Genomic DNA, 25,134 nt, shown 5'->3' with positions numbered 1-25,134 from the left:
CTGTATGTTGGGGGCGTAGGTATATAGCCCTATAAGAGGGCATGCCCACAGAGAGCTTAATCACCGAGAAGCTCACCCGTCCTACCGGTCCCGGCGAAACCGAAAGGGGAGGATACACACTGCATCTACCTCGCGTGTGGCTCACGGCCCCCACGGACCGTCCCCAGCGACCGGGCACGACAGGTGAGCTCCGCGGGGGACCTCCCAGACAATGAATCAGCCCGCATGTATTATACATTAACATTAGGTAGGGCAGCAGGGGGGGGAGGGAGCACCTGAGAAAAGAGCATAGCGTAGTATTATAATACCAACCACTACAATGCATGTCCTGTTAGTCAATACTGCATAGATTCAAAGACCTGCGGCTTGCGGGGGGAGGGGAGGCTATGGCTGCATGTGGCCCCTGGTGAGATCCCTTCGGGGAAGCCAAGGGGTCATCCATACTCTGGGGGTACCGTGAAGGTCCATGGGATGGGAGAGGATCCATCGGCCCCCTCCACCTCCCCCGGGGAGCCGCGCGAGACCTAAGTCCTGGGTGTCCCGGAAAGGGGCCAACGAGGCGCCGGGGCACTCACCCCACTCCAAGGCCAGCCGGAGACCCCCCCCAGCGACGTGAGTCAAAGGGGGGTTGGCCGGCGGCTACCACTAATACCATCCGGATACAGTCACATGTGTAAAAATCTCATCAGCGCCTGGTAAAGCAAAGATGGCATTGGGACATGTGCACCCATTGTATACACAGGAATATAATCAGAAATATATAAAGTAACTTGAATAACGGCAGTAATGCTAAACAGTAACGAAAACATCGTGAAATGTACTGTATAATATCTCGACCCCTGAGAGGGGTCACTCACGAGGTAGGTAGCTCCGGTACGAGCTGTGTCACATGGCATCCCGATGCAAGGCCCCAATGGTCCGTGAATGGGAGAGTTCGCTCAGGGGGAGGTCCTTTAGAGCAAGATGTCGGGGAAATTTCTCATTTGTTATCCGCGTATAAAAAAGGACAGGGAGGCTGCTACGGTTCAGGGTGCATGGGCCGTGGCGGCGAAAGCCTTCCCATCCGACGGGCAGGACGGGCCCCTCCATGGGTTCCGTTTTGGTTACATGAAGGGGCTGAACCTCGTGGAGAACGGGAGCGTCGTGGGGGCAACACTGGACTTTAGGGGTGTCATGGCGGCCGGGCTCCCTCCCAACTGATCTGCTAGTGCCTCGGGGGATATGGCTCCAGGGGGAAGAGAGGATGAGGGCTCACCGTGGACCCGGCGGTCTGGTCGGAGCCGCCGCTCTGATGCCTCCGTTCCCACCGCCGACGGTACGTCACGTCTCGGCGATCGCGCCGTAGGAAAGTCTGGGGATGCGGGTTGGAGGAAGGCGGCATGTCCGTGGGGGTGTCCGAACGCACGAAAAGCTTCTTGAAAGCTGTTTTCGGCGTGGACCGTTGCCCCCTCTGTTTGCCCTTCTTAGACATGGGTGGATGAAGAGGTGGGGGAGGACGGAAAGAGTGTGGATTGTAGGTAGTCGGGCCCGGAGCTTCAGGGATTTACTCCTCACGCATCCATGGCTTGGCCACGCCCCCTGATTACAATTTATAATGTAGTATTTCAAAGTTTAATAATCATATACACATAAAGACACCTATACAAAACATTTAAAAACAATTTAAAAAAAGCTTCCCTGGAATCACCTGGATATAATGATACGGATGTTAAATATATGAATCTCCTAAAGGGCAGGAAGTCTCTGATGCAGATATAATAGTGGTATATCAAAAAATAGAGTAACGGAGCTGTACTCACGTTGTGTGTAACCCGTGGAGGGGTAGTCCTGATTAGATCCCACAACGATACATGCATGTAGTTGTTTCAGAAAAAATGTATCCGTTTATAACAATTTCTTCTGTTAGCTCAGTGATTCAGGTCCATGTGCTCTGTTTTCAATGTCCCTTTTATTTTATGAATGGAATTAGTCACTGCACCTGTTGGCCTAATGGACTTCCATTGCCTTGGGTTATTATTAGATTCATAAAATAGTTGAGGCTATAGTTTATTATAGACTATAAGTAGAGAGCACACAGACTGAAAGCATTGGGCTAACAATAGCCCCTGCACAGTTTCCTGAGTCTTAACATGGAAAGGACAGCACAGAGGTGAGTGTAAAACAACACTTTAAACATACCACCTCTAACATTTTAGTTATAGTTCTTGATATTCAACCTTTAAAGTAGAACTGAAGTCAAAACGTTAAAAAGGTTTAGGGAGGGGTATAACGTCTTTCAGCTTTTTCTATGCCCTCTGTGTCCCATTGGACATATTTCCCTTTACTTCTTGTCAGATAGCCACAAAAGTAAGTTAGAGGAAACACCTGGTGGTCAGCAGGGTCACCAGAACTTGTGTCTTCATTGAAAGATTTCACATCTATTCCTGTTCTGCTGATAACCCAAAATGTGGGATTTTTTTTCACTTTCAGTGGTAGTGATCACCAGGACAAATAGAGAGGTTAAATCTCCATAACGGGGACACAGACAGCAATAAAAATCTGTCAGGTGCTTTAATCCCTCTCCACACTATCCAAAACTGAAAACAAAGTTTGGCTTCATTTTAGATAGCACACACCTCTGTTTTAAGATTGCACTGACATCTGTTGGTCTCATACTAATTTTCATTAACTAGACAGCATGATTCCTGATCATTTCACCACCATGACAGCCAATAATGGTAGCCACATGAAGTTTATTTACAAACAAAGCTGCCAGCTGCATAATCACTATGCGCTGATGTGTAATAAATACCTTTTTTAAACTATTAAAAATGTATACGTAAAATAAACAGAATTGCATTTTAAATATTTTTGCTTATTTCCAGTTTATAATAATAATGAAAAAACATGATTAGGATATTTAGTAAAGCAGTGTACCTAATAAAGGTGATGGACTACAATCTCAAAAAACGAATTGTGATATTGTAGTCCATCCTTGGAGTGAGCTTGGAGTGGTGGCTACTTTACAACACACACAGGGACCATGGGCAACAAAAGTAGCCACCCTCCAGATGGATGGACAGTGTCACCACCAATTCAGAGATAATTTGAGGATCTACAACTCAGTGATACACAAATAAATTACAATATTGTTAATAGTTAGGGTACTTGAATGGATTTTCATGATTTAAGTCCTGAGTTTAATGTCACTTGAAGCTATGCTCATAAAGGGTTAAGCTAAAGTTAGGTCTCCACGCACAGTATATGTTTAACAAACTCTCTCTGACCATTTTCAGTTAATGTGCTTTTGGCTCTGTAAGTTGTTCAATTTTTTCATTTGTTTCTTCTTTTTTTCCTACCTCTCTATGCTTTATACATCTTTTGGGTATTCATGTATATGTTATGATTAATTATCTAGGTAGGGTGTATTTGATGCGGGTTATATTTTATATCATGCTTATGGGTACATTTAATTATTAATAGCGAATTATGAGTTTTGCTTGTTGAATTGTTTTTTTAAGGTTAAGGAATGATGCATTTGCATTAATATATTTATATGTAGAATGAGTACCAACATTTTTGCTGTGTTTGTATCATGGTCATTTTGTGTGCTTAGCGCACAGCAATTATGGATATATTGAGTTTGGCAACAGATTAATTGGAGTGAACTGGTTTCGCACCAGAACGAGTGAACTCGCTGAATCGGAAGTCAATTGAGAGAGAGAGCACGCGCGCGCGGTGTGCAGGAGTGCGGGAGCAGAGGTCGGGGGAGCTGAGCCGAGAGGGGGGCCGGTGGCGCGATCTGACCGAGAGGGGGACCGGTGGCGGGATCTGAGTGCGGCAATTAAATTAAGGGCTTCAGGAAAATAAGTGCGGTAGTATAAAAACAAACAAAACAAAAACAGGAAATAAAGTACATAAAGGGAAAACATGTCTTCCATGAGTGGGTGTGCAACCAGGTGTACGTCGTGCACAACGTATGCATTTCTTGAACAGGCATTTGAGGGGGAATACATTTGTGCTCGATGTGAGTGGGTTATTTGTTTAGAAGCCCAAATTCTGGATCTAAGCAACAAACTGGCAACACTGAGGTGCATAACCAACATGGAAAGGAGCCTGGACCTAACGCACCAGGCTGTGGTGGAGGGAGGCCTAGATGAGGAGGGGGTGTGGGGGTGCAGGATCCCGAGGTGGGAAGCTGGGTTACTGTTAGAAGATGGGGTAGAGGGAAGAGTACTGGAAAGGTCTGCCCTGAACTGGTTAACCCAAACAAATACGCCAGGTTGCGTGATGTTGGGGATATTAGTTCAGGGGTGACACTGCTGGAGCAGGATGCCTCCTCTATCCACAGGGGGAGTGATTGCTCCAGCAAGGATGGGAGCCGGATGGAGGGTCAAGAGAGGCAGATCCTGGTGGTGGGAGATTCCATCATCAGGCAAACTGACAGGGTAATCTGTCATCGGGACCGTGAGCGTCGAACAGTGTCCTGCTTACCGGGGGCGCATGCTCAGCACATTGCGGAACAAATTGACAGGTTACTAGATGGGGTTGGCCACGACCCAGTTGTCATGGTGCACATCGGTACGAATGACAAAATAGGAGGTAAATCTCCTAAAAATGTGGGACTGTTTCATGAACAAATTAAAAAATGCAATTACAAAGTGTATACCGTTGGGGAACAAAAGTAAAAGATCAAAAACAAAGCTCATATGGCTAAATAAAACAGTAAAACAACGCATTAAGGAAAAGAAAGTGGCATTTACTAAGTATAAAATGGAGGAGACAGTATTGGCGTTCAAAAACTATTCATACACACCACACACCAGCTCAAATATAAATGCATACACACATGAGGTTGGACTTGATAGACTTATGTCTTTATTCAACCTCAAATACTATGTAACTATGTAACTATCCTCTAAGCAACCCAAATGGAGAGTCGATGCTTTCTGGTAGTTTTGTAATATTGCTAAATATACTTAGGGTAATGGCTAAGAGCCCAGTCTCACATAATAATGCACTTTACAGTAATGAACTGCAATGTGCTGTGTATGTGCATTATGAATAGCATCCCAATGCACATACAGAAAGCACCTCAGTTGCATTGCACTGCACTTGATGTGCGTTACAGTAAAAAAAAAAATAGAGGAGAAGTGATTTTAAAAGGAATGATTGAGTGATCACCCAACTTGCCGCATTTCACAATAAAGCACTTTGAGGCACATGCATTGCCGCATTTTGATATACAGGTACAGTAGATGTAAACAAAAATTTCATATACAGTAAGTCATCACATGTTGATGCATTTCCAAAAATGATATAACTTATAAAATGTATAACATATAAAACTATTATAGTCAGTATATTAAAGTGGATCTAAACTCAAACTGTAATTACTATGTTATTGGGAACATTTAGAACTATAAGTTGTGCCTGTGCAGTCCCCTGAAAAATGTATCTTTTGTCTTATATTCCTGCAGAAATAGCATTGCACTTCCTGGTATGTATTCATGTGCCTAAAACTTGAACAACCCTTAAAAAAAGAAAAGAAATTGTGTACTTCTCAGTCACGCACAAACAAACATTATGATTAAAACAATGTTCTTTATTTATATAGAAAGTATACAATTGGAGTGATAAAAAACGTAGAGCAACTGAACTGGTAGTTTGGCTCAAATATGCAACAATTATTAACACCCTGTAGGTAGCCCCCTCAGATTAGTACATTTGAAGCATTCAAATTCAGAGAAGGTTGTACTCTACGTGTTTAACAGAGATCACTCCGCTTTCTTAAGAGTATTTTAGGTGTGCTTGCGGTGAGCCAAGATATTACAAGTATCTGCTAAAGTTGGGAGGGTTAAACTAGGGCCAACAATGGAACGCCACCACACACGGAAAAGCTAAATATTCAGCATTAGGATTATGATGGGCCTAGCCCATCCAGTGTTAGAAGGTGGGGACACCAGTCTCCACAAGGTATACCAGCAATAGTGAAGATGGACAAAGACCATTGGTGGTGTAATGGAAGTTGCAGGGTAGGAAAGCCTACGTCCTACACCTGTCAGTGTGGTGGCCTAAAGCTTCATAACTGGAAATCTTCTACTTGAGATCTGAACCACAGCTGCCTCTGGTTACTAGTCTCACAAGAGTTTTGGAGTGAGATTTGGCGCTGTCACAAATGCTTTGTTCACTGTTCTCCTTGCTGGAGGCTCTGAGACAAGGGACCAAAGCACTGCCTTTACTAAGAAAGGTCCCTTCCTTACATAGACACAATACAGACCAAGGCATGGTAAGTCAGTAACGAAAAGTAAAGAAGAGAGACCTAAGGCAATACTAGTGACTGGACCTTTGCCTGTCGCCTACCTTTTTATAAAAACTGCTCCCAAAGATCATTTCTACTCTACAATCTGCAGTTTTCATCATCTAATGAACATATCATAAAAGGTATCAGAAATCAGTAACTTTATGGTGAAATACATTTTGGTAAAATCATCCCGCTCATCCCTAGCACTTACTAGAGTGAACAAATTCTGTTGGGAGGTTTGTCTCACAGAAAACCACTTTTAGATAAGGTTTCTATACTTTGGAAAACACTGGCAGTTTTTTTTTCCCTCTAAGCTTTATAATATTAAATTAATTCTGTGGCAGCTATATTTTCCTGTATACATTTTTAACATGTTTCCCACTGTGGTACAGGAGGCGTAAAACCAGAGTGAATTAAATATCTAAAAATTACAGCCTTATTTGCTCAGATTTTTAGGACAGCCTCTGCAGGACACTATTAATGAAAAGTAGAGTTTGACAACAGACAAAAGCCAAATGACCGATCTAGTTCTCACTACCTAATTAAAAGTTGTCTAAAATATATTCATCTCGGTATGATCTAGCACATGTCTAGCACTGTGTTACTACAGAAGCTCTATTCTCAAATGAACAGAAACTTTTCCAAGTCATGCTGTTTGCTGGGCAATGGTACGAATACTCCAAGGGGAACTTGTGGTATCCTCTGGGTGTACTTCTGCTTGTTAAAGGAAATTTAAAAAAACAGAGTTCTAAATTATAAGTACAAATAAATTGTAATTAAAATATATTGTACTAAATATTTTATTTGACATATAACACTTGCGTTGTTCACACTTGAGTTGTGTTATTGCGCACATGTTAGTGTGCATTACATTAAGGCAGTCCACAAATAAGATGCATTTTTGTTAAAAGTAGGGATGCACAGATACTTTTCGAGTACCAGTGCAGATACTTGGCATTTTCATGAGAACTACCAGGGTTGCAGCGGTTGCAGCTGGGACCTGGCTCTGGCACTCCACCACTGTCCTGAAATCATTAGTCTGTATTGTTTTAGAAAAACTGTCACATGACAATAAACAAAAATGTATCAGTACTCGTACTTGTAAGTACTCGGCAAGTACCAGTACTCGTACTCGCAAAACTGGTATCTGTGCGTCCCTTTATTTATATTGATAAAAACAAAATCGTACATTAAAACAGAGATGTACAAATCCCAGGAGCTCCGTGTGCTCCTTACACATAATAGCTGCCTCCTAATTTTCGAAATTTTCTCTAGTCGAGTCTTGGAGCTCAAAAGTATCTGTACATATACTCGTACTTGTACTGACTACTGTACTTGGTATCTGTGCAACCCTAGTTAAAAGTCAGGTACTTGAATGCATTTTTATGATTCAACTCTTGAGTTTAGTGTCACTTTAAAAACAGCTGCTGAGATTATAGGAAAAAATATATAGAGGATTATATGTTTTTTTACTTATTCTATGCAAACTTAGTCCCATTCACTCTGGTTCCATCCTGTCAGCGTACGAGTACGGACACCCACACCCGTACGGACGTGCAGGTCGGGTGAGCGTAGGGCGGTGTACGACCGCATACTCCCATAGAGAAGGACAGGCTGCTGCGTGTAATTACACACATCACCTGTCCTCCCCGGGAGCGGCCCGATATGGCCGAGCACGCAGCACGGATCTGTATGGGCCAGCTGTTTCTCGTGTGAATGAGGGCTTGGAGTGTGCATTGCAAAACATGCACTTTAGCGTATTTTTGGTGCATGTTTGCACATAAAAAACAGCTTTTTTTCTCCTAGCAACATCTAAGTCTAGCCAGGCTGCATAGGAAAATGAACGGAGCAGGTCTCATCATGCTAGATGTAGAAGAACTAATACAGCTGATGAGGGCAAAGACATTGCTGTATGATCCCAGCGACCACAACTACAAGAATCACTACAAGCAGCAGTGGGCCTGGGAAGATATTGCCGGTGAACTTTATACTGATTGGGATGGTTCTATCAAAAGAGTGGCAGTACTTGTGGCTACTATCATAAAACATGCAATGAGGCACATGATTCAAGGTTGCTCAAAAAACACAACTATACAACGCAATACAGAACAAGTGTGAACAGAGACTTATGCTGGTAATGCACAGATGTAGGTCAGAATGGGTCAATAAAGTTTCCATTTGTCCTTCAGACTTAACTGCAGTGCATAGATGTAAACCAGCCACAACGGAAATAATGGGATTTCTAGGTGACCTGCATTATCACGTGGCAAAATGCAGGAGGTTTGCTGCATCAAAATGGACAAGTGTATTTGGTCCTTAATCTCGTCATGAATTGTGAAGGGGTCAAACAGACTCCAGGTGGCTTTTAGCTGCCGGGACTCTGTTCATAATTGTAGAGCCGGCGACCAGCTTTACAGTCAAAGTGATTCTGGTTGCTCAGTTGGCACCAGATTGCTTCTACGATCTGGTAAACTGCCCAACACCCCAGCCATGTTTCCAGGGCTCCGCTGTCCCTCCTACAGGCCAGGGACCGGCCTTTCAGGTGTCGGGGGGAAGCTGGAGAGGAGCGCGGTGAACGTCAATTCACCGATCTCCTCCCTATTCTATGGGACCAGGAGCGACGTGTATTGCATCACTTCCGGTCCCATAGCTGTCATTTCTGGGCTCCTGAAGCCCAGCAATAAGCTATTGGAGTGTGTGCCTGCAGTGTGCCACTGTATGAGAAATACAGTTTACTAAAAAAATGCTCCCTTTAGGCTGTATTTACACATGTGACTTTTAGGTGTGTTGTACTAAAATCCTGCCTGCAGTATCTTTGTTTCTGTTCCTGGCAAAGTGTGGGTTACATAGGAATAAATGCATGTAAAACACACAATGGACCGCAGATGTGTGAACAGAGACTGGAAAAGATATATCTAAATATTTCCAATGGTTTTGGTGTACTAGCACTGCAAAGTCATTTTACACAAATAACAACATTTATGAATATTTAACAGTCACTTTCTCTTCCTCCTGCAGCCAAATTTTGTGGTGATCCTGGGATACCATCAAACGGCAAACGAGAGGGCAAAAGCTTCATTTACCAGTCAGAAGTGTCTTTTGTATGCAGTGCACCTTACATCTTGGTTGGTTCTGACACGAGAATATGCCAAGCAGATGGAACTTGGAGCCGTTTTCCTCCCCGCTGTATAGGTAAAGTACATTCCGGGTTTACAAGGCAAACAGTGACACCCTATTCAGTTCACTACTGTGAGGTCTTACATTGTGGCAGATAAAAGAAGTCAAATCTAAAAAACACACAACATCTGCTAATAAACACAATGAGATTGTACCACTCATTAACACCTACTGTCCATAACCACATACCTAATTTATAAGGTAAACACACAACAAGGGTTGTGGGAAAACTTTAGGCCGTGTCCCCTTTATTTGGTTTAAATACAATTTAATCACAATAAAGAGAAATAGAGCAAAGGGGAGGTTGGGTGGCGGCAGTGACGTCACAAGGGGGGTGCAGGAGGTGCGGCTTGCACCGGGTGACACCATTGAAGGGGAGACACCATTGGAGCGGTGACACCAAAATGACTGAGAGTCATTTGGTTGTCACCCCCCTCTGAAAAGTCCGGTACTCGGTCAAGGACTGAGAGCCCGACAGTTGCTTGAGGGAGAGAGAGAGAGAGAGGAGGGGACCCGGCGGCATTCCTTATCCCGCTGGGTGACTTCCCCTCCTCTCTCTGCTGGCATCCATCACCAAGATGGCTGCCGGCAGGTAACAGCGGTACATCGCATTATGACATCACTGTGGGGTGCAATTGCAATTTGAAATAGCCAATGGCAGGCTGTTTATTTTTTGCTCACTGCTGCTGTAAACAAAGGTTCCGTTAAGGCAGCGAGGAGCCGGATTTTTTGTTTTATCGGGTTGGCAAGCTTCAGGCATTAAGGAGCGGAAGGATTTACATCACTGGACAACGTGATCAATCCTGGATTTACATCATGGGACTTCTAGTTTGCTTTTTTCTTTTTTTTTATAAAGGATTGTCAAAAACTGTGTTTGGTGTTGCTTTTGAATGTTTATTTGGTGAATGAGTAGGGGTATCATTTAATTTACCCTTTACTCATTCACCTGGGGGGTGGGCATCTGGGTGCCCCTTTATCAAAAATATATACATTTATTAAAGGGGGCACCCAGATTCCTATAAGCCCCTTTGCCTGCACACAACCACCGGGCCAGAGTTGTGGGGAAGAGGCCCTTGTCAGGTGACCTGGTAAGGTGCAGGGAAGGGGGGTGAACGCTCGCCCCTCCCCTTGCTTGCTCACTTTCCAGTTCAGCTATGTTGTCCTAGATTGTTCACTTCTCCTGCCTTCTCCAAACTCTTTTGTGAATAGACCTGTAGGTCTTCTGCTCCCTCCTTGTGGGTGCTTAAAAAAGGGTCCCCCAACTACTTACTTCTGTTACTAAGTTCCAGTGGCAGCTGCATCAATTCCTCTTCTTCTTGCTCTGGCAAAGGACATGATTTGTGTCAAAGGGAGCCTCAGATTGGATGCTTGAACTTCCAATCAGAGCCTCTACCGCACAAACGTCCGGTCTTCTATTGCAGTTGCCAGAGGGAATAGGAAATGATAAATGGGAAGTTAGTAGACATGTGCATTCGGATTCAGACGAACCTGCAAATCAACGAAAATCAGTTGATTCTGCGGTTCGTCCGAATCTGAAATAAAAAATGTAATATATGCTCGAATATACTAAAACAATATTCGGGCATACATTAATTTGTTTTCAGAACACACCAGGGGCCATATTGTGTTCTGCACATGCCCACCGACATCTTGGAGGCGAAGCATATGACGTCACACGCTGAACGCGCATCGGCCAGATCAGCCACCGGTGCGTTCTACACATGCAGAAGTAGTAGACCTAGTACTATTAGTAGATCACATGGAGTAGATCTAGGTCTACACCAAGATGGCGGTGCTCGAACATGCGGGTGTATACCAAGATCTACTGCAAGATGGTGGCGCACATGCGCAGAACGAGCCGGCGGCCAATATGGCCACCACTCGTTCTGCGGTTTCAGTGTGCGGTTTCAGATTCGGAGGCTCGTTGCCTCCGAATCTGAAACAACATAAAAATGTGTTTCCTTTGACGAAACAAATGAAAACAAGTTTTTTTGATTTGTACATGTCTGGTTAAATAGCATATAGCATTAGATAGCATATGAAGACCAAATGCAGGCAAGAGCAACGGTAGTATAATATAATAGACTTGCAAAGCGTATACACAAGGATAATGATGCTTATTTCCAAAAAGTGGTGTTTTTTTTGTTGATGAGAGCCAATAGATTTGAAAGTTAATGTCACATTGCTGGGCATACACATGCTTATCCTTATTTTAAATCTTTGTGATTCTAAATAGATATGCCAAAAAAAGCTAAACTTGTAGACAAATATATGTGGAAAAAGCTCATTTTTTGCTTACTTTTTCCCAAAGTCCTCGTAGCTACCTAATCTACATAGGGAGAAGGCGAAAATATATACATTTATTAGTATATATTTGTAGCTCTTGAAGTGCCTATGACAAGATCAGTACTTCTCCTTGCAAAATGAAATTCAGAGTGACAGTTTTCAATTTTTTTGCAAATAATATCTTTTATTCGAAGTGAGCTTTGTAGGTATATTTTTATCAGAGGATCGCTTAGGAATATGTTCAAACATGCTAGGTAACGCACACAGTCTTCTGGGGGTACTTTAGATAAAATGACATATACCAGGGGCTTCTCTTTTAGCATCTGATGAAATAGAGAGCTACATAACATAAAAGAAGTGAGAAGCGAAAAGTGTGAACAAAAAGCTAAGAGGATTTTTTTTTAGTGTTTGAGATGTGCAGAAAACAAAGTTGAGCAAATCGTTCTTTTAAACCTCAGCATAGAAGATAACTATCTGTTTCCCGGTGCTAGATAAGAATACCCTATGATGTTTACTTTAGAATATGGATCTTCAAAAAAAAAGATTTGCTGTGACAGTTTGTCTTACATGTCTATGGTTTTCTATTTCTAAGAGCCCGCATGGACATCTTGTGACAACCCAGGCACGCCTCGTCATGGATTCCAAAATAACACATATGGCTATCAGGTATGCGTTAAGTATTGCTTTTTATCTATAAGAATACATATTTTAAAGAGAACCAGTCACCAGACCATTAATTTTAGTAACAATCTTCCTATAAGGTCATATGTGTATTTAATGTATTTTAGACATTTATTTTTACCTGTAAAAGCCTGTCTTGTGTAGACATCCAAAGGTCCTGAGACTGCTGCTTGGTGCCTCCAACTTGGATGTAACCTCAACAGCCCCAGTAGACTCAGAGCTGTCACTCAAGTGACACACTATAAAGCCACCATACATGGCATGAATTTCTCTTTGTCAGCTTGCATGTTGAACGAGATAAATCACTAACAGTGTAGATGGAGGAATCTCTGCTGCTGGCTAATGTATTTTAGGAGCTGTGGCACCCATGGCACTGTCAAACAGGGACTGGATCTGATAGGATGCAGTTATTGTATAGCCAATATTTTTTTTATCCAGCTCACTTGATTCTTTAATGGACTTCTGTTGAGCCTGATGGTGCTTGCAGGGTCATCCATGGCGCAAATTTTTTTCTAAATCAGACAAAGTTTGAACAGTCCTCTTACCTCCTGTACTGAAATTATATTGTTAGCTATATTGTATACCTCAGTTTTGTAAATGCTGCGCAAATTGTTGGTGCTATATAAATCCTGTATAATAGTAATAATAATAGTCTATGGGGGTCTATGGTATTCTCCTTAACTTTGCCTCTTACTTGACTAAATGTATACAATTTCAAATTTTTGTAGCAAAGAACATAATACTTCTGTTGAGCCTGGAGGTGCTTGCAGGGTCAACCATGGCTCAGATTTCTTTCTAAATCAGAAAACAATTGAACAGTCTATGGGGGACCTTTTGTAGCAAGGAACATAATACTTGAAACAAGAAAGCAATGTAAAATCACTTTATTCTTTTTTTCCATTAATACTAAGGTGGGAAGAGTTGTTCAGTTCTCTTGCAAGAAAGGCTATCTACTGCATGGATCCACCAGCCGTACATGTCTTCCTGATCTCACCTGGAATGGCTTGCCCACTGAGTGCATTCGTAAGTTGGTAGTATTTTGTAACTGTGTTGTATGGTCATGCGCTACCTCTTTAAATGACCTTTGGCACCTCCTGTAAATTATATCTGTATACACAGATATATTTCCACCATTATGTTTGTACTGACTCAAAACTCCAGCCCGAGTTTACTAGGATAAACTAAGCCCACCTATAATTGGGGCAAAACCCATGAACACTATTCAAAGCCACGAAGACAGAAGAACAATTCTCTCCCTAGAAAAAAAAGGAATACACCTATACATTGTACGTTGGGAAAATATGTATTAAATGCATATGTATGATACATTTCTGCTTGAAAAACTTACACGGGGAGAAAATACAGTTAAAGAAAAAAAGGCTCCATAGTAATATATCATCTCCTAGTTGTATTACATGTTGTGTGTAAATAATACAATTACTTTCCAGTCAGTGCAGCTCTATTGGCGCTTCATATACAAATGCTATTAATGAGTTTTCATGCTCTATCAGTTATCGTTTTTTTTTGTTTAACAGCCCACAGCTGCAAGCAGCCAGAGTCTCCATTACATTCAAATGTAGTTGGAATAGATCTTCCATCACTGGGTTATACATTAATTTACACTTGCCAGCCAGGATATCTTCTCTCAGGAGGCACTGAGCACAGAATATGCCAGCCAGATAACACATGGAGCGGAAAAGTTCCCGTTTGCACAGGTAATGTAATATTACTTGTCTCCAGAAATTTGAATTATTCCTGCTTGGCAGGAAAAAAATACTACGAGGAAAATGTTTTCTTTTTTTTTTTATATGTGTACATTTGTCCATCAGAGAGGGATAATGAAGAATGTCTTTCATACGCATAGATGTAATGTAATTATATTATATATGATACTCACATTTTTTTGTAGTGAACATTGAAGAAAGGTATAATGAACACACATATAGAATCACTTTATAAAAGCTCAGAAAATCTAAGCTTCCTTTCCCTGTGGCCATATTTAGGTTACAATTGTTATTTTAATGATAAAGAGCTTCAGTAAATATCTAAGGACAGTGCAGCAGGAAGTCAGTGCAATGTGTTAGTTGCTCTTACCACTATGCTGTCCTTTACAAATTACAGATGTTCCAATATCAGTACTGTTAGAGCAATGCTGTTGACCTCTATGGTCTCTTCTTTCTGTACTTGCTAATTTATCGATTGAATTAATTACTGCAATGTAAGCCTAGGGGACCACTATTTGCAGCAGCTAATTCTATTCATAAAATAGCAGGGATCAAAAATTGAAGGAGCATAGACAGGAAGCAAAAAGTGAACCAGAAGCATTGTCCTGGGAAAGGACAGCACGGAGGTAAATGTGATTAATACAATACGCTTACCTCCCAATATCATCTCCATAGATATTTTTTGGAGATCTCCTTTAAAGTGTATCTAAACCCAAAAATAAAAATGTAGTATATTGCAACGTAGCAGTGCTTTACCCTGAAGGTGGCTGCATTAGTTTTCTTTTTTTACTCTAAGAATGTTTTCATCAAGTACAGAAAATACCTGTTGATCTTGCCAAAAACACAGTGGGGGAATGCATAAAAATTGGAGCAGACAGAATCTGGAGCCGTTGCCCATGGCAACCAATCAGCTTGTCTCCTTTCCTTTTCAAAGGTTGACTGAAGAAACTGAAGATAGAAGCTAATAGGTTATTTGCCCCAGTTTTCATGGATACCCCCCAGTGTTTTGTCATTTCCCATGGGCTGAAAAGGCAGAAAAAAAACCTAATTCTAATCTTTCTTGTGTAAACTACTAATCCCATACAATGATGAACAAAGGCTATGTTTGAAGTCCAGCCTGTGTAACAACCATAACCCCCCAACAAATAATTATAAACACTTTTGAAAAATGTAGGATTTGCCTCTAAAAAGTGCTGAAGCTCACTGTGTTATACATTATTGTATTCCATATTTAAAGCCCCTAACAACCATAACCCCCCAACAAATAATTATAAACACTTTTGAAAAATGTAGGATTTGCCTCTAAAAAGTGCTGAAGCTCACTGTGTTATACATTATTGTATTGCATATTTAAAGCCCCCCCACCCCCCCAAAAAAACAAAACTGTAATGCTAAATTTGTAGGTGCATAATAATTTGGGTAATAATAGTAACATTATTATTAATAATAATAATATTAATAATCATCACCATCATGATACTATATTAAACCATGTATCACATGTATATTTTTTCAGCTGGTTCTAAACCATTTGAAGATAAAACCAAACCAGTTATGGGAACTCCAAGTCCAAAATTAAGTGGTAAGCAACAATCTTCTATTATTTATTTATCTTACTGTCGCTGCTCCTTAATATTGTGTGTGGTTACACAGTTTAGGATTAGTATACCTGCTGGCTAGGATCCCTCTGTTGTTTACAAGGCAGGTGTGAGAGTGGGAGACCTCTCAATGGTACTACGTGGATGGGTCAGACCTATGCGTCTGCCCTATGTGCAGGGTCTCCATTGTTTCTGGAAAACACTTTTTCTCCTGTTGTGGACCAGCTCACTTGTCAGCTGTCTGCATGATTTAAAAAAGGGTCAGCTGAACCAATAATAACAAATAAAATAAATTATTCTTTCTGTTCCTCAATGATATGCATCCATTGTAGCTTGAATGTCATGGTGCCTAAAGTGCCATTTTTATTAAATGGAAAACAAAAGTAGGCAGCTGAAAAATGTAATCATGGCTGACCATTGACTCTCTAAACAAAGATTACCTGGCCACATCTGCTGCTAAAGTTTTCAACTTTCATGATCTAATCTGTATCCAGCATGCCTTTTTGTCCTTATTGGTGCACCAAATATATAAACTCTTAAATATCCACAACAGATGCCGCCTTTAAACAGGCAGTTTTCATGGGCCACATTGACATAGCTAGATTCTTTCAATAGTTTCTCCTGAAAGTGAACTTGTTTTGTGTCAATAACTGGAAAAGTAATAGGTTTACATTATAACAGGCAGAGTATCCATCCTTTTCAGTGTACCCCTTGCTAATCCACCCTTGGAGATCAGTAAAAAGAACTGATACTTCCTGTAACACACCCACACCTTCCATAATTCAGTGCTTTGTGCCTCACTGCCATATCACTAGGCCCAAGTCTTGTCAAGTGAAGATGAGAGAGAAGGCATAAGAGGGACCATCTCAGAAGGTCAAAACTAATTTATGAGGACTCTGTCAGCAGATCAGGGAGAGTGTGCAGAAGTTAAGTACATGATGTTTACTCTATCTGTTATTAAGAGTACCTGTTATGTTACAATGGCAAAACTACAGGCATTATAAAGTAATTGCAATACTTTAGGGGCTGTGGACTTTGGGCTTATGTTGGTGGCATCAGTTTGAGTAATTTGTTATATCATTCAGAATTGGTTGGCAGGTGTTTTTGACCAGTAGTTGACCTTCATACAAGCAGGGTTTGTATTTCCTTTGACTTGTATGGGAATGCAAAATCCACTTGAAGGGAATAAAAACATGTCAACAAAGAGCCTAAAGCTTCTTAGCCCTTTATTTGCCAATATGGTACCCTTGCTGCAGAAGCCTTGTAATTTCATGTAGCATCTGAGATGCTACATATAGCTAATCAGTGGTGTAATACAGAAGCCCCTGCCAATACGCAAGAGGGACACGTTTGGACGTTTTCCGCTTTCTTTTTTAAATTGGTAAACCCCTTTGACATCAGATTTAAAATTTCATTAACCATATCCTTTTCTGGCAGCTTAAGAAGGTAATGCCATTCCCGCTCTATAATGATTCACTAAATCATGTGCAAAGCTGTAAGTCTAACACACCGTGAAAAAGATTTTCCCACAAGAGATCAGGTTAATTACTCACAAAACAGCCTAATTGATTTGCTCATCAATTGCTTCCACCATTGTCTGAAATGTAAAAAAAATGAAACCCTTTAAGTTTAAAAGACTGAAACACAGTTTATTTTTTCATGTACAGTATATGCATTTGTTTCTTCTGTGTTCTAGTAAGCATTTGGGTATTTTTTTAGATATACAAGTATTTATACAAATGGTTGTGATCATTTGCATACAGCAGCAAATCCCTGTGGTATCATTGTGCAGCATGAGCCGACTTGATGTTTCTAATTTATTAGATATCTGTAGAGCCTGAATATAGAGAGAGACTTGCTGCACTCCTTACCGGATACCCCAACGACAGCGGAGGGTGCTTGTAGTGACTGCGGATGGCACCGCTAGTTACATGGATCATTTGAAGAGATGTCACCAGCACACCAACACAACCTAGGCTTAACATTGACAAATGACAATGATCAATATTTAGCCTGATGAAGGGACCCTGCATGGCCCCAAAAGAGCTTGTTTTTACTTGACATGGTTCTTATTAAATGAACACATGGTTATCCTGAAAGGTTTGTTGGTGTGCTGATAACATCTCTTTAAATCAGATCTGTAGAACCTGGCCACACATCTAAAAATCTGATTTACTAGCTCCTTAATGTTAACCATCCATGTTATAGTCTGGTTGTACAATTTCTTAAAACTTCCAACAATCAGGGCTACTACTAGTACTTGGATACAAGTAGAATAGATTGTGTATATAGACAATCTCACTACTGCATAGTTGATGGCAAATGTGAAGAGACTGCACAATTAGGTTGTGCAATAATGCACAAAGATCAGACAATAAGGTCTGATCTTTATGCATACGGGCGTACTAAGGTTGTGTTTCAAATTCCTATCCCAGTAGCCTGAAAAAATGGGTAAGTCTGCATTAGGAGATCCTTTAGAGAAGATGGTGGAAGGGTCATCATGATTAGTTCCACTACAACCCAGAGTCAGCACACCCATTTCTGCTTTGCATATCAAGCCTCTTCTAGTGACAGTGCATGATACGTGCCTCAAACACGCAAGATAGAGACCGTTTTTTTATAATGAGCACATCCCAGGCATATATGGATAACTCTTCTGTCCTATCTAAGCCATGAAAAGCAGGTGACAACAATAAATCAATAAAAGTGATTTGCAGCTGTATCTTCACAACGTATTTAAACCTTGCCTGGTTCTTGTCCACATCACTATGGATGGGTACTGCAGCCTACATTTCTCATCTCGTGTATTGCTCCACTCAGCTCATTAGTATTTCTCCCCTGGGTGAAAATGAACTTTCAAATGGAGCCAGGAATAAATGCTAAGAGCCTCATTTTGATCACTTTCAGTTTGCTTGGTTTATTTGTGTGTGTTTAAGAAGCAGGATATGCCAATATATGTAGCAGCACTTCTAATTCCTATGTGAACAGAGACAACACAGGGCAAATCCTATACTAGCATATGAGAACTATGAATATACCATATACCTTCTATGAATAAGGTCTTGTGTGAAATGTGTAAACTTATTTGGATGTACGTTTTAGCTGTGTTGTAGTATACAGAGGCAGGTCCATTATTGTGCATATTGAGGTGCACTGATCTTTTTTTTTAATTTATTTAAGTTTGATTCATTTTCTAGTAATAACGAATAAACATAACATAAATCACAAAAATATATTCAAAGATTATTGAACAATTATTGAAAAAGGCATGTATGACATAAGAACACTCATGTCTAATAATATAAGAAAAATACTATGGCTTGGAACAAAGACAATTAGACAGGGGAATGACAAACACAAAGGACAAAGACAAACTCTGGTTATGGTATTCGAACGTTGAACACTGAGCTTCTTTTAAGTTGATCATAACCAGTAAGTTGGACATTAGCACACTTTAACCCACACATACAAGTTTCATGCTTTTATATAAGGCTGTTCTTGGTTAAATATAGATCCAACTGGACTAAGACTCTTGTTGTTATCATTTAGTTAAACTTGACTGAGGTTTAGAATCTTCCATAGACTTTTAGGTTGATTCTACATGTGAGTGTAAAAACGCCTTAAACTCCAAATATCACAAGAATATTGTGCAGAAGGCTGCTTGGTTGGATACAAAATAGACTGAATTTTTAGGAAGCATTTCACATATAGTTTTGGCAAATCTAAAGAAGATTGTAAAATTATATTGTAATATACTGTATATGGCCTACTTTAGGCACACTGTGCCTTCTGTCAAGTGCCAGTGCTGCCAAATTGACTGTCTGGGCTTAGTTATTAAATTATTTTATATTCAGGGCTATTCCTTTAACAAAGCAAGGTGAGAATTTTGTCTTCGGCAACATCCAACATTATTCTTATTTTAACTAGGGGATGAGGTTCAGATTACCATAGGCTGGCAGCGGATCCTTGGGATTCACAAAGTTCGCAAGCTGCAATCTTTTGGCCGCAAACTTTGCTGGTTCACCACCAGAAATAAGGAACAACCATTAAATGCTGTGCATAGTCTTTGATCCTGATCAGCAAAGCCAATAATTTGAAGGAATTGATAACCCAGCCCCCTTGCTAAAAAGGGTGGGCTCACAGCAACAATATTGTCAGCATGTGTTGGCGCTCTTACTGAACTGGCAATTTCTATATGGAGATATACTGAGGGAAATGTATTAAAAATGGACAGATAGAACCTGGAGCAGTTTCCATGACAAGCAATAAACTTCTATCTTTAATTTTCAAAAGTTTATTGAACGAACAGAGAGAGAAGCTTATTAGTTGTCATGGGCAACTGCTCCAGATTCTGCCTGATCCAGTTTTGATAAATTCACACCACTTTATTTGTTTTTCATTTTATGTTATTATTATTATTATTTAATTTTTTTTTATATATCTGTACATGACTCCCATGGCAGTATCTGGTTTCTCATGTCCTTTGTTTGACAACAGCTTGCTTATTAGCCCTACAAATGGCAGAATTTAATAATTAGATTCACCACTCCTAAGACTTAAGTGGAGTTCACTGCAAACCTTATGAACTTCAAGCAAGATTTGCAAAACTTTTCATAAACCCGGGCAGATTCCCTCAACCCTAATGTCGATACAAGGTTGAGTCTACTTCTTCAGTCTTGGATTCACTGCATTGTTCCTTCACCATGTGGAGGGGTAGTACAAGCCAAAGTGTTTAGGATGAAGGACTAATACATGTGGTTGTGTGTGGGGTGGAGGCTTTTTTAACACTGTTTTGGACACAACGGGACACAGTCTTTACATCACTGTGTTCCAGTGAGTCGGAGATGCAGTATTACACATTTTCTCACTTCCACGTTGAGCTCTAACATTCTCAATTTCCAGTTCCAGATGATATATTTTCTCGGAATTATGTATGGAAAGGCTTTTACAACTTGAAAGGAAAAAATCAGCCAATGAATTTGACAGTAAACAGCTACAATGTATCTACAGGAAGGGTAAACGCAACGCTTATCAACAGCAACACTGAGTTTCTTCTTTCAGGTAATTACCGCTGTTCTAGTAATGCTTAACACAAAAGTAATGTGTAATACGTTGTCACTTTGTTCTCCAGTCTTTATGCCATTGCTATCTGAATTCTTTCCTAATTATATAGTCTATGCCATAGAAAAAAAATGTGACTCCTTTAGATTCAAAATGCCATCTCTGCACATTCATTCTATAAGCACTGGTGACATTTTCTGGCAAAGTTTTATAACTTATAAAAAGAGTCAATGAAACTTTGCGAGTGATTTTTATTTTTTTTTCCTTATCTGATCTCCAATCATTTACTTCAATGAAATTGGTTCATTTTTTAAATATTAAGTGTAAAATAGCTAGCTGTTCAGTGACATTTATGAAATACTTTTTATTATCATCCCTGAATTTGCAAGCATGGTCGAACCCTCAGAAGAAAAAAAAAGTTCCTTAAAGCTAGTTAAATTGTTCAGAATGTTTAACTCTATAAAAAAAAGAACATGGCAAAACGCCACATTTTCAACTGCTCTTCCAATGTTTATTAACTATCTTGGGCTATTTTTAAGCTTTCTCCGCTGCTCACATCCATCATGGTTTACTCATTTCCATTTTACACTCTGATCTAGACAAAACCTATCATTTCAGCCATCACCTAGAAATTATCTGTATTTTGACCGGATTGGAACATTCTATGTATCCTTTGTATTATTCCCAACCCAAATGGGTTTGCTGAAGTCAACACCAAACCTATTTGTGCCAGGTTTTAAATACTTCAGATGTAGCCGGTGAATGTGTGGCAAATGTGGGTGAATCAAACTAGGCAAATGTATATAAATATTCCTCTAAATGTGCGTTTCTTGAAGCAAACCTGGGCTTTGCCCATGCCCCAACTCCACGGGAGCAATCCTCACTTGTCCTTTACTACCCTGGTGTTTTATTAGGCTGAGGGAGGAAAGGAATTCCTATTGCAGTCAAAGCAATAGGGACCAACCAGGACCTGGCAAACTTGGCCAGTGGACATCAGCGAAGACTTACAGATATGCAAACATTATCTTTTGTCTTTAGGAGTCTATAGACAGCATAAGGAGTTAGATTAAAAAGAACACTGAACATACATAGATAGACACCTTAAAACAACAGGTAAAGGAACATAGAACTATGAGATGAGTTTAATTTATGACTACTCCTACCCTGCCAGTTCCCACTAGATCAGTTAGAGTATTTTAGTGTTGCCCTGTAAACAGGCTACATAAGATAAGATTTTCCTTCGGACACCAGAAAGTAATGTAAATTTAATTAAAGTGTATGTAAACCTAAATACTAAAGTTGTGTAAATAACTCCCTTTTTCCCTCGGAAGTTTAGGTTTTTTTCCCATTGGTGTGAGTAAATGTTTAATAAATACCTGTCAATCCTGCCAGTTGCTGCTCACTCTTTAATAGTGTAATAACCAGCTCCCGATGCTGCAGGAGTGTTGTCATTGTCACCATCCTGTGAGAACTAAAGGCAGCTGTGCTGTCATCCAGTTCGCTGCAGTCAATGCCCCTTGCTGGCTGATGGACAGGTGCTCTGACCATTTAGCAGCTGTGACCAAGGATTCCTTTAATTGTAGCTGACATACAGTATTTCATTTACAGTTTGACCTTTTTAGAGGAAATGAAACAAATAACAGATCTACTGGCAGGATCAACAGGTAATAAAAAGTTAGAAAAGGGACTTGAACAAAAAACTGCAGGTTACACTTTAAAGCTAAACTTCAAACCGGACAACAAAATACACAGAGGAAATATGTACATGTGAATTACCTACTGTATAATGTGCCCTGTTGGTGGCAACTAACGGTTTGGTTTATTTACAAAGAGGCATATACATACATTCTAATTTCAAGGAAGAGGAAAGTAGGGTAAGGTGATGGTTAGTAGTGAGAGGGAAAAAAAGTCTACTTATTAGGCTAGCATACTAATTCTCACTACAATTCTCACACACATAAGGCCTCTGTCTATTCTTAAAGCACTCCCATCAGGTGGGTCCCAGAGAATTGCATTTATGCTTGCAGGATTAAGGAAGACTTGTCCAAAAGGTTATTCAAAAGCTTATCACGTTCCTCTGTTTTATTACTGTGAACTCTGATCTCCAATGGTGGTACAAATAGGCTAAGATAAGGACTTTTGTAATTTTGCTTCTAGCCAGCCCCGTTAACAACGGTGTCCCCATGAATACCCCAAGGGTTTATAAAAGATTATTTAAGAGGATTTTCCCAAAAGATTTATCATTTGATAGCTGCTGTATTAGTGCTACATGCCTGGATCTACAGACTGTTCACCCAAAGGCATTTGTTAGTTTCACATCAGAGTTACATGGATATCATTTCTATTAGCTCCAACACCTGCCAAACTATTTGTAACTGATTTCACCCTGGCTTGTGATACATCATCACAACATCTTAATGTTTTTTTTTAGAAAGATGGACTTTGCCTTGAAACACCTCCCCAGTTTTGACCTAGTACCTGAAATAAGTTAGGATGTCAGTTTTTCACAATGCATTAGATCTTTCATTTAGCTTCACAATGCAGGTGGAAGGTTAATGCTAACACAGATTGCAAGTATTATACTTGCAGTATTTAAATATAAATTTAATGATCTTGAATACATAGAGTGTGTAACTGTTCTAAAGGGTGTTCTTTCTAGTTGCCTGGAGTTGTAGTTTAATTGCTTTACCCTAAAGGTAGAAGGAAGTGACTATAAATATTAGATAAAGATGAACAGCTCAGTTAAAGGACTCCTGTAGTCGCTAATGAGTCATACAGGCTGTTTGATCATCTGAAGCCTTATTACATGCATATACATTTATAATTATGTGTTATTATCGTGTTTAATTTTAAAACCTGTTTATTGCAGGGGTCTACAAAAGTCAAGAAGCGCGCTTGATACTGCACATCAATTCAGTAAAAACATCATCTCACACCTCCCTGAGCAAATTGAAAGATGAGAGATGGGCGATGGATGGATTTGTGAGTATAATGCTGTTTATAAGATATTTATAATACTGGGATGAAGAAGAAAATGTGAAGCGAACTCTGCAAATCTACACGCTTTAAGACAGGAAAGAGAATAGATGCAAGACTATCTTAAAAGCCATCTCTCCTGATTTAAACCTCATCTGCAGAGTGCCTTTAAAACACATCAACTCACCCAATATACATATATGCCGTACAGAGGCAAACTATATATTTGCAACATCTCTTGGTTCGCAAGTGAGCACAACTTTAAAGCTCCAACAGTGTTCTTCCAGCACATCTTTGTATAATTTGGAAGTGGAAACAAATCTGGGTCCATTCCTTAGATGACTGTGTGGCCCCCTTATTTATTGTAAGATTTGATCTCTTATACAGATTACAGTCATTTTCAGAGATCCTCTTAATCCTCTTGTAATACACTATATCCCAGGCCACACTGCTGTGCCTTGTTTGAAATGTTCAAATCTGATATTACCCTCCACCGTGCAATATTTAATTAACTGTTAAGAATTCACATATAGTTAGGGGAGTCAGACAACAACCAACCTATAACAATAAGAGGGCCATAGAGGAGAGGCATAGAAGCATGGCTTACAGACAACACATAAATAAATTAGTGGGAAATAAGCAGAAGCTGAAATGACAACCAGAATTTTGATTATGTCAGAATATCTATCATAAATAGATGTAGTAATTTAGAAAATCAGAAAATGGAAAATATGTTTTAGAAATATAGCATGTTTTGAACTTCAATCTTACTCAAAGGCAGAGTACCACTTTAACCTTAGTCAATGTTTAAAGCAATGGTCCCCAAACTGTGGCCCTTGCAGACCTCTGATTGCATTCAACTGGCCCTTGGAACCCTATTCCTTCCACTAACACTAACGATGTTAGGTTATTTTTTACTTCCACTGACCACCGAGCCTGGGACATTGTTTATTCCCACTGACCACCGACTCTGGGGCATTGTTTGTTCTCACTGACCACCGAGCCTGGGGCACTGTTTATTCTCACTGACAGCCAAGCCTTGGACATTGTTTATCCCCACTGACCACTGAGCCTAGGGCATTGTTTATTCACACTGACAGCCAAGCCTGGGAGATTGTTTATTCCCACTGACCACCGAGCCTAGGGCCTTGTTTATTCACACTGATGCTGAGCCTTGTTTAATCCTACTGGTCATAGTCTGACACCCTAAAGAATTAAGGATATTATTTGGAAAGTTTGGGAAACTCTGGTTCTAAATATACTCATCAGTAGCTATTGTTGTATTGACTGTAATCTGAAGATCAAAGTCTTCTGTTATATAAAAATCAATATGCAATGCAAAATGCAA

General features: G+C 40.2%; 1 protein-coding gene across 1 annotated transcript in view; it reads left to right on the top strand.

Moving 5' to 3' along the window:
* CSMD3 (CUB and Sushi multiple domains 3) overlaps positions 1-25,134 on the top strand; it is a 576,345-nt gene that overhangs the window by 538,951 nt on the left and 12,260 nt on the right. Inside the window, exons 58-64 of the mRNA XM_018567203.1 lie at positions 9,302-9,475; positions 12,339-12,412; positions 13,339-13,450; positions 13,963-14,142; positions 15,668-15,733; positions 20,652-20,810; positions 23,680-23,792. Coding sequence (XP_018422705.1) covers positions 9,302-9,475; positions 12,339-12,412; positions 13,339-13,450; positions 13,963-14,142; positions 15,668-15,733; positions 20,652-20,810; positions 23,680-23,792 — 878 coding nt within the window. The remainder of the gene's footprint in view (positions 1-9,301; positions 9,476-12,338; positions 12,413-13,338; positions 13,451-13,962; positions 14,143-15,667; positions 15,734-20,651; positions 20,811-23,679; positions 23,793-25,134) is intronic.

Source organism: Nanorana parkeri, unplaced genomic scaffold (genome assembly GCF_000935625.1).
Source record: "Nanorana parkeri isolate BGI_ZX_2015 unplaced genomic scaffold, ASM93562v1 scaffold1019, whole genome shotgun sequence".
Classification (NCBI taxonomy): domain Eukaryota; kingdom Metazoa; phylum Chordata; class Amphibia; order Anura; family Dicroglossidae; genus Nanorana; species Nanorana parkeri.
This window is presented reverse-complemented; position numbering and strand designations above follow the sequence as displayed.